General features: G+C 40.8%; 1 protein-coding gene across 6 annotated transcripts in view; it reads left to right on the top strand.

Moving 5' to 3' along the window:
• The window catches only part of LOC111267009 (receptor-type guanylate cyclase Gyc76C), a 70957-nt gene that overhangs the window by 14954 nt on the left and 42740 nt on the right, over positions 1–13263 (top strand). For all 6 annotated transcript variants that reach the window (XM_022844948.2, XM_022844947.2, XM_022844946.2 and 3 more), the window contains exons 2-4: positions 6531–7194; positions 8026–8152; positions 8243–8404. In XM_022844948.2, coding sequence (XP_022700683.1) covers positions 6890–7194; positions 8026–8152; positions 8243–8404 — 594 coding nt within the window. In that variant the 5' untranslated portion in view covers positions 6531–6889. The remainder of the gene's footprint in view (positions 1–6530; positions 7195–8025; positions 8153–8242; positions 8405–13263) is intronic.

Here is a 13263-nt window from a genome sequence, read left to right as displayed (position 1 = left end):
AGGGCGGGCCAAGGACAAATAAAGTCAATGTAATTTCTAGGGTTAGAAAAACAGTATTCGATAGCCAACAGAAATTACACAAGCTCAAATGAAGTTTTAAAGTTTTTAATAATTTCTTGTTTAAAAGGTCTTGGTGTCAGACGCGCTGTTACTTTCCATTAATACAGGCTGTAAGCACAAATCCATACTAAGGTTTATATACGAATGCTTTCATTTATGTAGAAACTCTTATTGTAGCCCGACTTTTCAGCTACGATATTGTCCTCCGTGTAAGCCTTTTGGATCCTTTATGAAACAGTTTGAAAAATCAAATAGTTTCGTCTATCGCCTATCAGCGACGGTGGCTTTGCCGTAATCCGTACACTTTTGTATCTCATTAATACAAAGCCTTCCAAAAAGGTTGAAGATTTATAGTAGCGGTATACGTTGTCTGAATGGAGTCGACTCTTGCGTCGCGGTTTGCTTATTTTTTTCGAAAACAAGATATGATGCACTACCAACTTTCCATGTAAAGAGGTAGAGTAACAAGGAAACCGTCGCTCTTCTGGGAATGCAGAAATTCAGGAATATTGTATGCGGTACTTATAAGAACCTTTTTGTTAAAACACAATTTCATGTACGGAACTAGAGCCAATTATAGTCTTTACTGCGATAGTGGCCGAACCTAAAACCTACGCCAAGATTTGGTGTTTCTGGTAAATTGCCGTAGCTTCTAATCTTAGCCCACGGGGCGGACAATCTTGGCCACATTTTCTTTCTATTGCACTAGTTCATAGCATATATAAATGATGACCCCTTTGTCATGAGCAATACAACTACGCTTTCGAGGAGTATTGGCACTGAGAAAGGTCTGGCCTGCAAAAAGCATTGCCACAAAAAAGCGGTTCACTTGAGATACCTACGGAACATTCACTGACTATATTTAAGCTAGCCAGATTAGACACTTAACACGTACTGGGAAGTAAGGTCCTTATGCTAACAGATCATTACTGCCAGACAAATTAATACTTAAATAACGTGCGAGAGCGTATCAGGTAAAGATTGAAATTTCCTCACGTATCTATTTCACGTATCTCGGGTTCAACATTACCTAACGAGACAGCTTTTTTCGTGAAATGGTCGCGAACGGCCAGCATAGCTAAGGTGGCTCCCGAGTTCGGCAAATTTAGGATGACAGTTATACAAATAGAGTTTTAAAAGCTACGACAGATTTCAGCAACAGAATTTCATTGTCCATTAACAAGAGGCAACCCATCGAGCATTGACTCAAGCGTTTCCACAAAAGGTTATCACTGCTATACATGACAGGAAGTCAGTGTAGAAAAATGTAGCAGGACTCAAATGAACCTTTTTTCAATCGCGACTTTGTGCCTACCACCATAGCAATTTTAGATAATACGAGATGCAATTAAAGGTTAGAAATAAGTTCTATTTAAGTTATTTTTAACTTTTCATATATCGATATAATTTAACATGCAGGATATTTGCAAAAAGATGGAAAGACAGAAGTTCACTAGTTTAAATGGCAAGATTTGCGTGCGTTCATTGCAAAGCCAAAGGTAGTGCGGTATGTAAATGTATAAGGCTTGTATAAAGACCTATAAGGCCTTGCGATTTACTGTGTCTGATGTTTTAGTCGAGCCTTTTCAAAAGGCGGATTTCTTTAATTAACGTATGCTATTTTCAAACTTTGGTTATATTCAGCTCTAAACCCTCCTGTTTCAGAAATTCCATCGTAAATCAGTAAGGTAGATGCGGACAAGCTGTGTGGACAAGACCTGATCCGATAATTATGATCACTCTTTTTAGCAATCTGTCGAATTTTTACTATAAAACTTGCAATTCTAAGAATAGTGGCACTCAGCTAACTTTGAAGACATTGATGCAATAATGATTGCTTTAAGCATCACCGTCTGAAGCTGTTTAGATATCGTAATGGGTTTCTGGAGGTCATTAGCTGACGCCGTACGCCACATTCAGATGACCATCTATATGTAAACGTCTGTCTTCGGAGTTGATACATTTAATGCTAGCTATACGGACTTTGCGCTATTCTTTATTATTGTGTCGTCCCAAATAGTACTTAAAATGTATACTGATATAAGTTTTTCATTAACTTTTGCTATCTAGAACGTAATTACAATAAAATCGCGGTTAAAATTATAGCCTCTACATATTTGTTCATTTGGGTCACAGCCGGGCATCGGTGGCAGTGGTTGGGCACATCTGCGTGACAGTGTCGTGGGAACAGAGAGACGTTGATATAAAGTTCGTCTCTGAATTTGCTTGTCGTCATAAAAATCTATTAACCGAATAGGTGGTAAGCCTGGCTCTTTAAGGCTTCACAAGGCGCGATGGGAAGCTGACACGCAATATTTCGTTGCCTAGCTTTTTTTTGAGGTTATTCAGAACCGCATAGCTTTCATGCACCTAAAGTAAAACCGTCTAAATATTTTTACAAAATTGTTTGCTTTAATGAAGTCGACAGGGCAGCCTCTTAGTGTCAAGTATAGGTTCCTACAACTTATTTATCCTACAGGTAAAACCAATGACACCTCAACAGGACGCGTCACAGCCTGCTGAGTGCTGACTGTTGACTTTCATCCTGCTGTCAAAATAGAAATGCCTGCTAAATCAGTCTAAGAACTACTGTTATTAGAGTATTTGTTCATCTGCGTTCTGTGTTAATTATATAAGGAAGTGTGCAAAGGAAACTTCAGAGTGAACTACCAATGAACGATGAGTCGAACTACGGACGAGTTCCTTTCAATCGTTTGGTCATCATGTTTCTTCTTCCTGACAATTGTGTTTGTGTGTGTCGTATAACCATAATGACGCTAGCCTGCTCTCTCTCACCAGGAAAAGACAGGAATACTCTACGTTGAATTTCTTAATTTCCACTGCGTTGTAACCATCAAGGGCCCAGCGGTTGTAACTTATCAATCAACTTCGCATAGTATAATTCTTACCTTCTATCAGATAGACTATTGACTCATTTAGCAGACTTCCGAACTTGTCTATTGCTTTTTTCCTTATTTAATAACGAAATACTCTTTTATTATTGCTATTAGTAACAATACCCTTAGGACTACGCACGAAAAACACTTAGAGCTAATTGATATGTCAAATAAACCGTTCAACTGAATAAATTATGTGAACGTAAAAACGTATACAGTTAGTAGTCAGTCGACAAGCTCGTTGAAACAGGCTGAACGAAATCATCCAAAACAAGCGTTGGCACTGCGTAAAATTGGCCACAAGCTAGTACACCATCTAGAAAAGGCTTTTTTGAAGAATCGAAAGGGCTTGTGTATTACGAAATGCGCGCTCACAGTATCTGGAACGAAATTTACTTCATCTAAATAAAACCGTTCATTTTCAGTTCATTAACATTACACATATTGTGTTAAATGAGCAAAGTATACCGAGCTAAGAGAGCATGTAATAATAGGATATAACGTCAACTATTTCAAGAGGGATGCCCCGCCTTTATCATGGAGCCAACTATTTATTTTTATCGCCAAACGCTAGAAATATATAATACATTTATGGTAATTTGGCATTCTAAGCTTTATATGCTTATATTTTATATAGTTAGATTTCACGAACCCGGCTCAGCCTGACATCATGAAAGAGTTCCTGGAATGGGCTCATGGAATTAGTTTGGATCTACCAATGACTGCACTGTACAGTTTATACCATGTTATGCCGTTCTGTGGTTAGTTATTGACAACGGTTATCCAGTGAGCGAAACTGTAGGTAGCAAGAAGTATGATATAGGTCAGACGATAACCTACACGTAGTACAGAGACAAATAAAAGGAAAATGTTCTCCATTGTCAGATTATCGTATGCGGCAAATGGCGCAACTTTGAGGTCAAAAAGTCGTAAAGCGGAGAAAATCGGTAATCGGGAAATCGGTATTGGGGACGAAACTATCAAAGCCTTTTTGCATCTTGTTGTCATATGCTCGTTTTAACTACGTTGTAGTCATGAAGGGCCTAGTGGTTGTAACTTGATTAATAAGTTAACTTTAGCCTTACCTGTTATATAGGATTAGTTACCCTAGGTAAGTGAAGCTATCCATCAGCCAGCCATCGGCCAGGAAGATATAACGTGTCACGGGACTACTGCCCATGGAAGCGACGGTTCCCCTAAATAACTGAATCGTCTGCCTAGATGAGAACTCTCACTATATTTTTGGGCTTATATATCTTGTTCAAATGATCCTTAAGCAAGACTGAGAAAAATCCAGAATCTCAAGGCAACACCCGTAGTCTTTCTTTCGAGTTTTCCGTTCAGTACAACACACCTGTAGTGTACAGAAACGTTGGCAGCTCCAAGACCCTCTCATCAATTGTAACCTTGTTCTCTTAGAATATCGCTGTTATTAATTTAACCGTGTTCGTAAGAACATCGATATTGGTGAAACACCGTAGCTAAGCTCCTTGGGGTGTAGTTAAAGGCAGCTTTAAGCCTACGAACGCTGTGTAAATATATCGCCGAGGGATTCTTATAAGTGTCGCGTATTTTTTGGTAGATAGGGTCTTGCGTACCGTTACAACTGAATGTTACCACCTTAATTTGTGTTGTCTTTTTGATAGGACACGTACACTTTCTAGGAACGCATTTAGCCCGTTTGTCAACAGATACAGGAAAAGTTTACAGCAGACGTTTTTCTTCGTGACTTGTGCCATAACGTCAGTTGCTTTGAGTCGCCTTTGCCTTTTGGACTAATGAGAAGCGTTACATCACGCTAATGATGAGAAAACAGTTCGGAATGAAGACATTTATTGAACAAAGCAGTTCAGTACGAAGTCAGCTCCATGGCGGCGTCGAGGTGTCCCACTTGAAATTCTGTCTGGTCCCACAGCCTGTTTAGAACATATGCTCTTGAACGCATAACGGACGAAAAACTCCTACTTCACCTAATTACATTCGTCCCTTGTCAGTTTGTTTTTTATTGAGTTGGGCAGTTAGATACCCTAAGATATGGTGTCGCGAGCACCGCCGAGGTGATGGGACACGATGCAGGCCTGCCGTAGATAAGGCATGTATATAGTTGACGCTTGGCTGCTTTTATAAAAATAGTCGCCTGCTGTTCTAGATATGTTTTACTCTGAGAAGCATGTGTTTTCTTGAAAATTACTTTGGACCCCGATGCCAGTGGCGCCGTTACCGGTTATAGTGTTGCCAGTAATCCTGGGCACGACGGACGAGGTAGCAGTTGTAACCGAACTTCGGCCGATGTTTCCTAGGGCAGGCTGGATAAGCATGCGAAAGTCGTAGGATATCAACGAGATGACGCGAATGGACCTTAGCATCGATCGAGTACTTGGCACTGAGATGGTCTCATGAGTTTTAAAGGCTTCTTCCAGTTTACGCGATAGAGGTTTATGTTTTCAGATAACCAATCGTTTTAAGGGGACCTTGAAGGTTAATGCGACAGGAATGTGTGCTTGGAACTGTCCTTTTTCACTGTATTTGATTTTATTTCATTTCGGTTTCATTGCGAAGATATCTATGATAGAGCTTTTTGCAGGGCCGGCAAACGCTGGTACCGTGCTAAGGTTGACTATCCGGCAATGATGCTCCATCAGTACGACTTGAAGGGTTGACGTTCAGCTCGGGGTGGGCTGGTCCAAGCGTGCATTGAAGTTTCCTGCCACTACGATGGAAACGTTGAAAATAGGGTAAGCCACGACCTGCAGGTCGCTTCTTCACGAGGGTTACAGTGCACTTCTTGTTACTTCGTCGCGTATACAGCGCCATAAACCGTATTCTGAAGGCATAACACTTTTTCTACAAAGCGTGGAATGAGGGTCATAGAGCACGCAAACTTCGTTAAATGGATGTCCGCGGCCCGTTTCTTTCCGCGCAAGAGTGTGAACAAAGTGAAATTACAGCAAGTTGGTTCCAGCGTGATAGCGTAATGCGAAGGCGCCCCTGTAGCTTCGCTAAACGATCCCTACCATTTCACATGATTCTGGCCTCGACTTTTGTTCTGGGAGCGACTGACTGAGATTTGGAACTGCGATTCAGGATTTGGTCCGTATTTTCGGTGCGATCAGTTCAGGAAGTTTCCAGTAACTGGTGAGGGCAGGAGCTGCGGCAATCTTATGGTGGATGTCGACACCTCATTAAATCGATTTGGATAATTAGGGTAACGATCTTCCGTCGCGGCCCTTGCAAAACTCAGAAATACCTTCAGCTGTTGCACCCAAACCGGGATTCTGAACTATCGCAGCGGGTCACCGGCGCTGCAGAGTCCTGAAGCTACGACTAGCTTGCATACCTCCCTGAATCCTCCCCCTAGTTTCTTATGTTTTTATGCTGCTTGAAGCAAGTTTTTTTCTATGCAAAATAGCAGGCATTGTGACAGACCAATCGCGTATAAGCATTCCGTAAGCGGTTTTCTTCTGTATAGTAATTTTTATCTTGATCACTAACAAAAAGTTTGTATTTTTAAATACTGCTAGTTTTTTAATATAGAAACCTACTAATTATGTCAATACTCATGCTTATTTTCAGCAACGTGACGATATGCTCAATACATCCTTAAGTTCATCGCCGTTATGGTAATCCGCGTCTTCATCGCGATGGTGACACCATTTCGTTCTAAAATTAGCTGTGACCGCTAAAGACCTCTCTGAGCGCTCCCAGCAGCTTGACTTGCCCAGGCATCTGCCGAATTCGTCTAGCATATGCCGTGCAGAGACAACGGTCATGCTCTTTATTGTTTACCAATTACCTAATCATAACCACGACAACGCCACATAGACTGTTGAAATCTGGCTAGTCCTCCATTAGCTAAATAGCAGACTGGCTGGCTGCGTTAAATAGACCCACCTTGCCGACAAAGGCGCTCGGCGTTCAGTGAGTAATCGCAAATGCGCTCCTGGTCCCTGGGGTCGCCGCCACCCCACACCACCAGGCGCAATTCAGCCTCCCCAAATCTTCACGAGTGTTTTCGTCGCTATTTCTGCCACTATTGCGTCACTTCTACGAGTACAGCAACGCTTCCTGGTACTGCTTACGTTATCGGCACTGTGACCACTGCGTGCCAATGGCCACTTTGGTTGATTGTCGGAATCTCCAGCGCTTCCTCGATGCGCTGTCCGCTTCTGTTGCTGATTGCGACGCTCGTGGCGCTTCTTCTGGAACCCACGTTAACAGCGGCGGGCCAAATCCACAAGTAGGTTACCGAACACGCACATATGCATACAGAGATTGGGGTAAAAAAATGCACCGTAAGTAGATAATACGCGAACGACTACCAATACGAAAATTTAACGTACTCATTGCAGGAGCATTTGGTTCTCTCTGAAAGGTCATTGTTTTTTATTTCCATATTCAGAGCCAATCGACAAAGCAGTACCAGAGGTAAATGTTGTAACAACTCAACTAGGACATCCTACCGAAAGAACTTGTTTTTAAATATGCGTAGTACTAACGATCAAGTTTTCCGCGACGTCAGTTCTCAAGATCGTTTCGGTGCCCTTTGTTAGCCTTTGTGTTTGAATGATGTCCCTTTTTTATTCTGAAGCATTTTTGTAAAGACGCTCGTATCGTACTAGTCTAATGTGTCTAAGATTTAAGTAAATCAATACTAGAGATTTTACCATTAGAGTTCGATACGTTCATTTTAAATTAATTTTTTCGGTATAAAGTAGTGGTAGAGTAGTACTGTCCGAAACTACTCAGAAGGTGTGTTTCATCATGCTCTGTTACAAGTACTCTAAGGTATGCTAAACTTACATTCGATATCCAGAGTGTAGTAAAAACAGGAACGCTAGAAAAAAATTTTTTGCTGGTTTTGCATGCAGGAGAGCACCGCAGATCATTTCTGCTCCGTCCTTTTCCACTATGAATTGCCATTTCTTTTTCATTTCAAAGCGTAATTCTTTGTACCTCAAATGTATCCATCATATTGACTATCTATTCATATAATGGTAATGTATTATTATTTTATATATGAATAAATATGTGATAATAATAAAGTAATATGAAATTAAATTGTTTCTAGAGTCGGTTATATCCCGCAGTTTACTGGAAATATGGGCGGAAGCAAGTTGGGCTTGAAAATTTCTGGCGCACTGTCGTTTGCCGCCGAGGAGATCAACAATTCAAGCACGATTCTGGGCGACGACAAGGTAGGCAAAATACTTATTCGTATGCTTAAAACCTTGTGATGTAGTATTTTTGGATAAAGACTACCTATTGATTATGTCCTGGTGCCGTAGGTGGAAATTCTATTCGAGGACGAAGGCGGAGATCCTAATGTGGCAACTAGAATCGTTGTAGAAATGTTCAACAAAAATGTCTCGGTTATCATCGGGCCTGAGAACTTCTGCAAAACAGAGGCCTCCGTTGCAACGGCGGTTGGACTTCCCATTTTCTCCTATGTGAGTAACTTTTTTCGATAGCAATAACTTTGCTTGCCAATACACTGTCGTATAGTCTGCCAGCTACAACAAACGGAACTTATTGCTTACTTCAATAGGACAATAAAAGTTCTGATTTATATATCTTTATTTGTAATGGCATTAAATAGCGTACAATGAATGTTCGCTTCATTTAAGACACACAGGTAATCCGTTAGCGTCGATCTTGTTTGATCGTGACCTTTCACACCGCTTACAGGTTCCTTCCATACTGTTTTCGACAATGCGGACTTGTTTGATCCTTCCATTGCCAGCAACAATCTGTTTAAGGTTTTCATGAAAAGACTGTATTCATATAGAATGTTTTGAGCGTGAAAGTTGGCATAAAGGATGGTCAGCGAAAAAGGACCCTTGTCCCTATGCTAATGGAAAACTTAAAGGCTTTGCTCCCTCTCGACAACAAATATTTGGCAAGTTTAGGCGCGGATTTACAAAATATAGAATAACAATAAATGTGTCGCCAATTCTTGCTGGCTGTAGGTATACAAGTTTTTTACCGCCGGCTAGTCGATCGCCAGTCTCTCTGGCAAAACGAAACCTGCGCCTTGTTTGTAAAACTGCATCTGAACAAAGGCAGGGTACAGGTGTCATCCCTGACGGTCATGTGCATTTAATATAATAACCGTCTACCGTATTGGCAGAGGTGTAAATTCAATAAAATATCGCTAATATATAAAAAAAAACTCCAGCAGACTTAAAGTCTGGGGTAATAACAGGCCAATTCGGAGAAAACAAGGAAGTTTTTAGCCTCGTAAGGCGCAAAAAGACTAGATAGTAACTTATACGCGCTTAAGTTGCGAAAATGGCGCACTGCATTCACTACAGTGAGTTCGTTGCTTTGTCCTAGAAAAACTTCGTGATCTTCTGATATTTGGAATACGCATCTCATTTACATAGAGTGTATGAGGTTGTTTAGTACAATACTCGCTTTTCAAACTTTCTGTCTGTCTGTCATTTATATAACTTTTTTATTCCACGCTGCAGAAGTATGAAAGTCTATGAAGAGCCAAAAGATCATTTCGACGTTAAGTTAAAGAGTAATTTTCTTATAAAATTGGCGCAATTTTGAAGAACAGATGTCTAGCGAGTATGTTGGATAACGGAAAAAGCGTCCAGAAAACAGATGGAAAGCTGCCGTGCAAGAGGCATGCGAACAAAGTTCCGTTCACTAATTTTGGCTAGTTAGTGCGGAGGTTTTTTTTTTTTACTGTTGGTTCCATCCGACACTTTATCCACAGTTCAAACCAGGATTTGTTTACATTATACGATTAAACAGACCCTGTAAGTTTTTACAGCTACATACTCGCTTCAGGATGGTGTCCTGGAATACGATTACGTCCATCCACTGAGGTGACTATGGTAGAAGAGCCAGCAACAATATCTGTAACCGGTGGACAAAGAAACAAGCGTCTCTACGTATCTGTTTCTCGTTGAAAATATGTAGTAGTTATTTGTACAACTTCTCATCTGGCCAAGATTGTACATGTTTTTGCATGCAAAAAGCTAGAGTACTAACAGCTATGCACTTGAGATGAGTCCTCGACCGTTGGTTATTTACCTTTATAAGGGGTCTTCCTTTCACGAGAGCAGTGTTTCGAGTTCTAGATTTCTTTCCCGGATTTTTTTTTTTTGTTTTAACAAATCGCCTACGGTGTTTTTAGTAGAATCTTCACCGAATGCAGCGTTTCTACGGCGAGCTGTCTTCGCCGCCATCGAGCGTTCTAGTGTTTATAATTTTTTATTATATATATATATTTTTTATAATAATGTTGTAATAATTGTTCTACAATTTGTCTTTATAGCCAGACACTGAAACGATATTAGTGCGTGTGTAGCCAATTCGCTTTCTACGTCCGCAACGCTTCGTTTTCAGGTACTTGTATAAAATTGATAAGCTGAAGCGTAGGCTCTTCAAGGAGGCAAAGTAGCGACAGCTATAATATATGTTTTGAAATGAATCCTGTTTTTTTTTTTTTTTTTTGTCGTGCGGGTCGTCGTTTCGAGGAGTGCTAATGCTGTCCTGCAATAAACTTCCTGGCTAGTACCACTGGAGAAAAGTCCTAGACGCCAGTTATAAACTGTACAGATGATCGTTATAAAGTAAAGAGCTTTACAAAAAGTTTATAGTGGCAGTTGAAACGACCATACCGAGGCCGGCCACTACAGCCTTACAAACCTGCAGACCGCCGTCGCGTTATTATCAGCGCCTGTGAACTAGTGGCGCCAGCTGAGTTTAACACATCAGTAGCAGAAGCAGCACTAGAATCGAGTCGTATTGACATTGATATATCTTGGGTGGCTGTAAGTAGCAGGCGAACACGGTAGACAGGTCTGGACGGTTTCTCTTTCTGTATGTAGCTAACTTTTCCAGACTATCAGTACTACCTGTGTCTAGCGTTCAGTAGAAAGACTCGATAGGAGCTGTAACAATCATAATACCAATGCCAACAAACGACTTTTCTGTTCTCCCGTTATCACTGCTGACCCTACATCAGCAGTAGCAGCGGCGCCAGCTCTAAGCGGAGCTTGACAAATGGCTATCGCCGTATTTGCGTACCGCCGATTGAATGTCACCCGGCTATTGCCATTCTTTCGCCTGCTCTGGCTTACTCTCGAATATGCGGATGGGCTGCCGTGTATCACCATCACCGCCATTGCACCCGCTAGGCGACGAGTATCGGGGCAACGGTTACGAGGACGATACCAATGGGGATGACGATAACGATCTTGCTTCTTTCTTTATTCTATTTCAAGACATGTCCAAAGGCCGCCTTGTTGCCTGTGTGGCTGTCCGTATATCCGGCCTTCCGTCAGTTGATGTTTGCAATCCATCAATTTGTGTCGCAGTGGCTAGCTGGCAGCAGCAGCAGCAGGCGGTAATAGTTACAATGGTGACTCCTTTTCTTGCACTGCTCCTGTTAATGCTGGTTAATGATACAGAAAGGAATAAGATGAAAAATGAAATGCTGCTATCCAGCTAAACTGATGCCGACTTTTTGTCGGTGTCACTAACGGAGTATTTAGAATGAGCCGGGTTGGCTCGTACCAAATATAACACTTTTACGTATTGTTTGTATCGTGGTGCCGTCGTAAATGCGGTGCGTGATAGCATTGCCTCATTTAATGGCTCTTATGATGGTAGCGATGACTGTTACTCATAACGGTAATCCTTTTGCCAGAACTCTTTATTTTCTTCTGTCAAAAATAATCGCACAGATGTACAACTAATAGGAAAAAGAAAAAAAAAAACATATCGTTTTTTGACTCTTGACTACCATAAATATAGTACTGAAAAAAAAGTATGTCAACTTGAAGTTATTTCATATTAGCAATCAAATAAGCAATTATTTGACAGGTAAAATGGGCATATAATTTGATTTCTTGCGGTATCATTTTGTGTTAGGTTCGGCTAAGTGTTCTCACTTATCCTTAATTCATTCTTTTAGTATCTGAAGTAGAAGCTTACTAAATCTAGGATTGATAGCAGGATTGTTGTTTTAGGCGTGGTTGCTTAAATATAGCTTTTTTTTTTTTTTTTTCGGAAACTGCTATCCACTAGTTTTCAAAAGTAGCTCGCTGAATCAGACCGCGACTCTACGGAAGCATCTAGACCCTAACCCAGCTGCGGTTTAGGTAACTTAAGCACCGTCTACAACTTCTTGGAGAAATGAAAGCTGTGCTCACACGTCGTGTATCTGAGGCAGTCTATATATATGCACAAAGACGAACGTTTTAAATACTATTCACGTTAGCGTGCAAAATTTAATACGAACCTTACATTTCGCAGAGTTCAGTAGAACTTTACTTAGTATTATTAGATTCCGAACCCAAATGATGAGAACTACAAATATCAAGATGTCGCTTTGACTTCAGAGGCTTTTTGTGATCTTCGTGAGGAACATTTCAGTAAAAGTCTTCGCCCGTGACCATTATAGTCCTTTTACATCTTGCAGATGGAAGCTGAACGTTGAAATCATCTATCCGTTCCAAAGTTTCTTCGGATAAATAATAATAATAGGATCAGCTACCGAGAATTAGCTGGAAGTTTTTGACCGAGCTCTTTGGTTGTGGAAGAGACATGCATCTATCTATAAAACAAGTGGATTGCCTTTTAATTAAAAGTCGCTTTTCCGATGGCTCAGCTTAAAGTGTGCCCTTATTTGCAAGCTAACTGGAAAAGGAGGAGTGTAGTAGGGCACGAGTCAAAGTAAATTGATACATACTATCCTCAATCATTATATCAAGTGTGTAGGCCCTAAAGAGGGTATTATGTGATTAAGTGAAGTATTGAGTGGTGATAGGTGAACAGAGAACGGTTCAATCATGCTGCAAGATATAGCTTAAATTAAGCCATAGACTATGTACAACGGTGCTTTAAAAAACCGGCGTCTGCTCAACTTACGGGCCAACAATATCTGGGCTGCGGGTCCTATTTATCTGCTTTTTCTAGTTTTTTCATACGATAGAGGTTGTTAGTGGTGTGTCTTCTACCTATATAGATATCAATTGTCGCACTTGTATTGAAAGTGACTCAGTTGACCGTCCAACGACCGAGAAAGAAAGAAAGAAAAACAGATGATTTCTTAATTTTGTAGTTTAAATGCTTGAATAATGAGCCACTACAACTAATATCTCTTTAGAAAAGCCACTATATTTCTAGCCAGTTGCAAATAAATGAACCACTAGAATATTTCGGGAAAATATAAATGGTTCGGAATCCAAATCCCTATGTTCAGCAAAGCTGTTGTAACCATAGCAGTCCGTTTGCTTGTCCTTCCCCATGGAATCTGGCCTGTTTAGAGATAGCTCTTACTAGTAAG

This window comes from Varroa jacobsoni, unplaced genomic scaffold (genome assembly GCF_002532875.2).
Source record: "Varroa jacobsoni isolate VJ856 unplaced genomic scaffold, vjacob_1.0 scaffold_1140, whole genome shotgun sequence".
Classification (NCBI taxonomy): Eukaryota; Metazoa; Arthropoda; class Arachnida; order Mesostigmata; family Varroidae; genus Varroa; species Varroa jacobsoni.
This window is presented reverse-complemented; position numbering and strand designations above follow the sequence as displayed.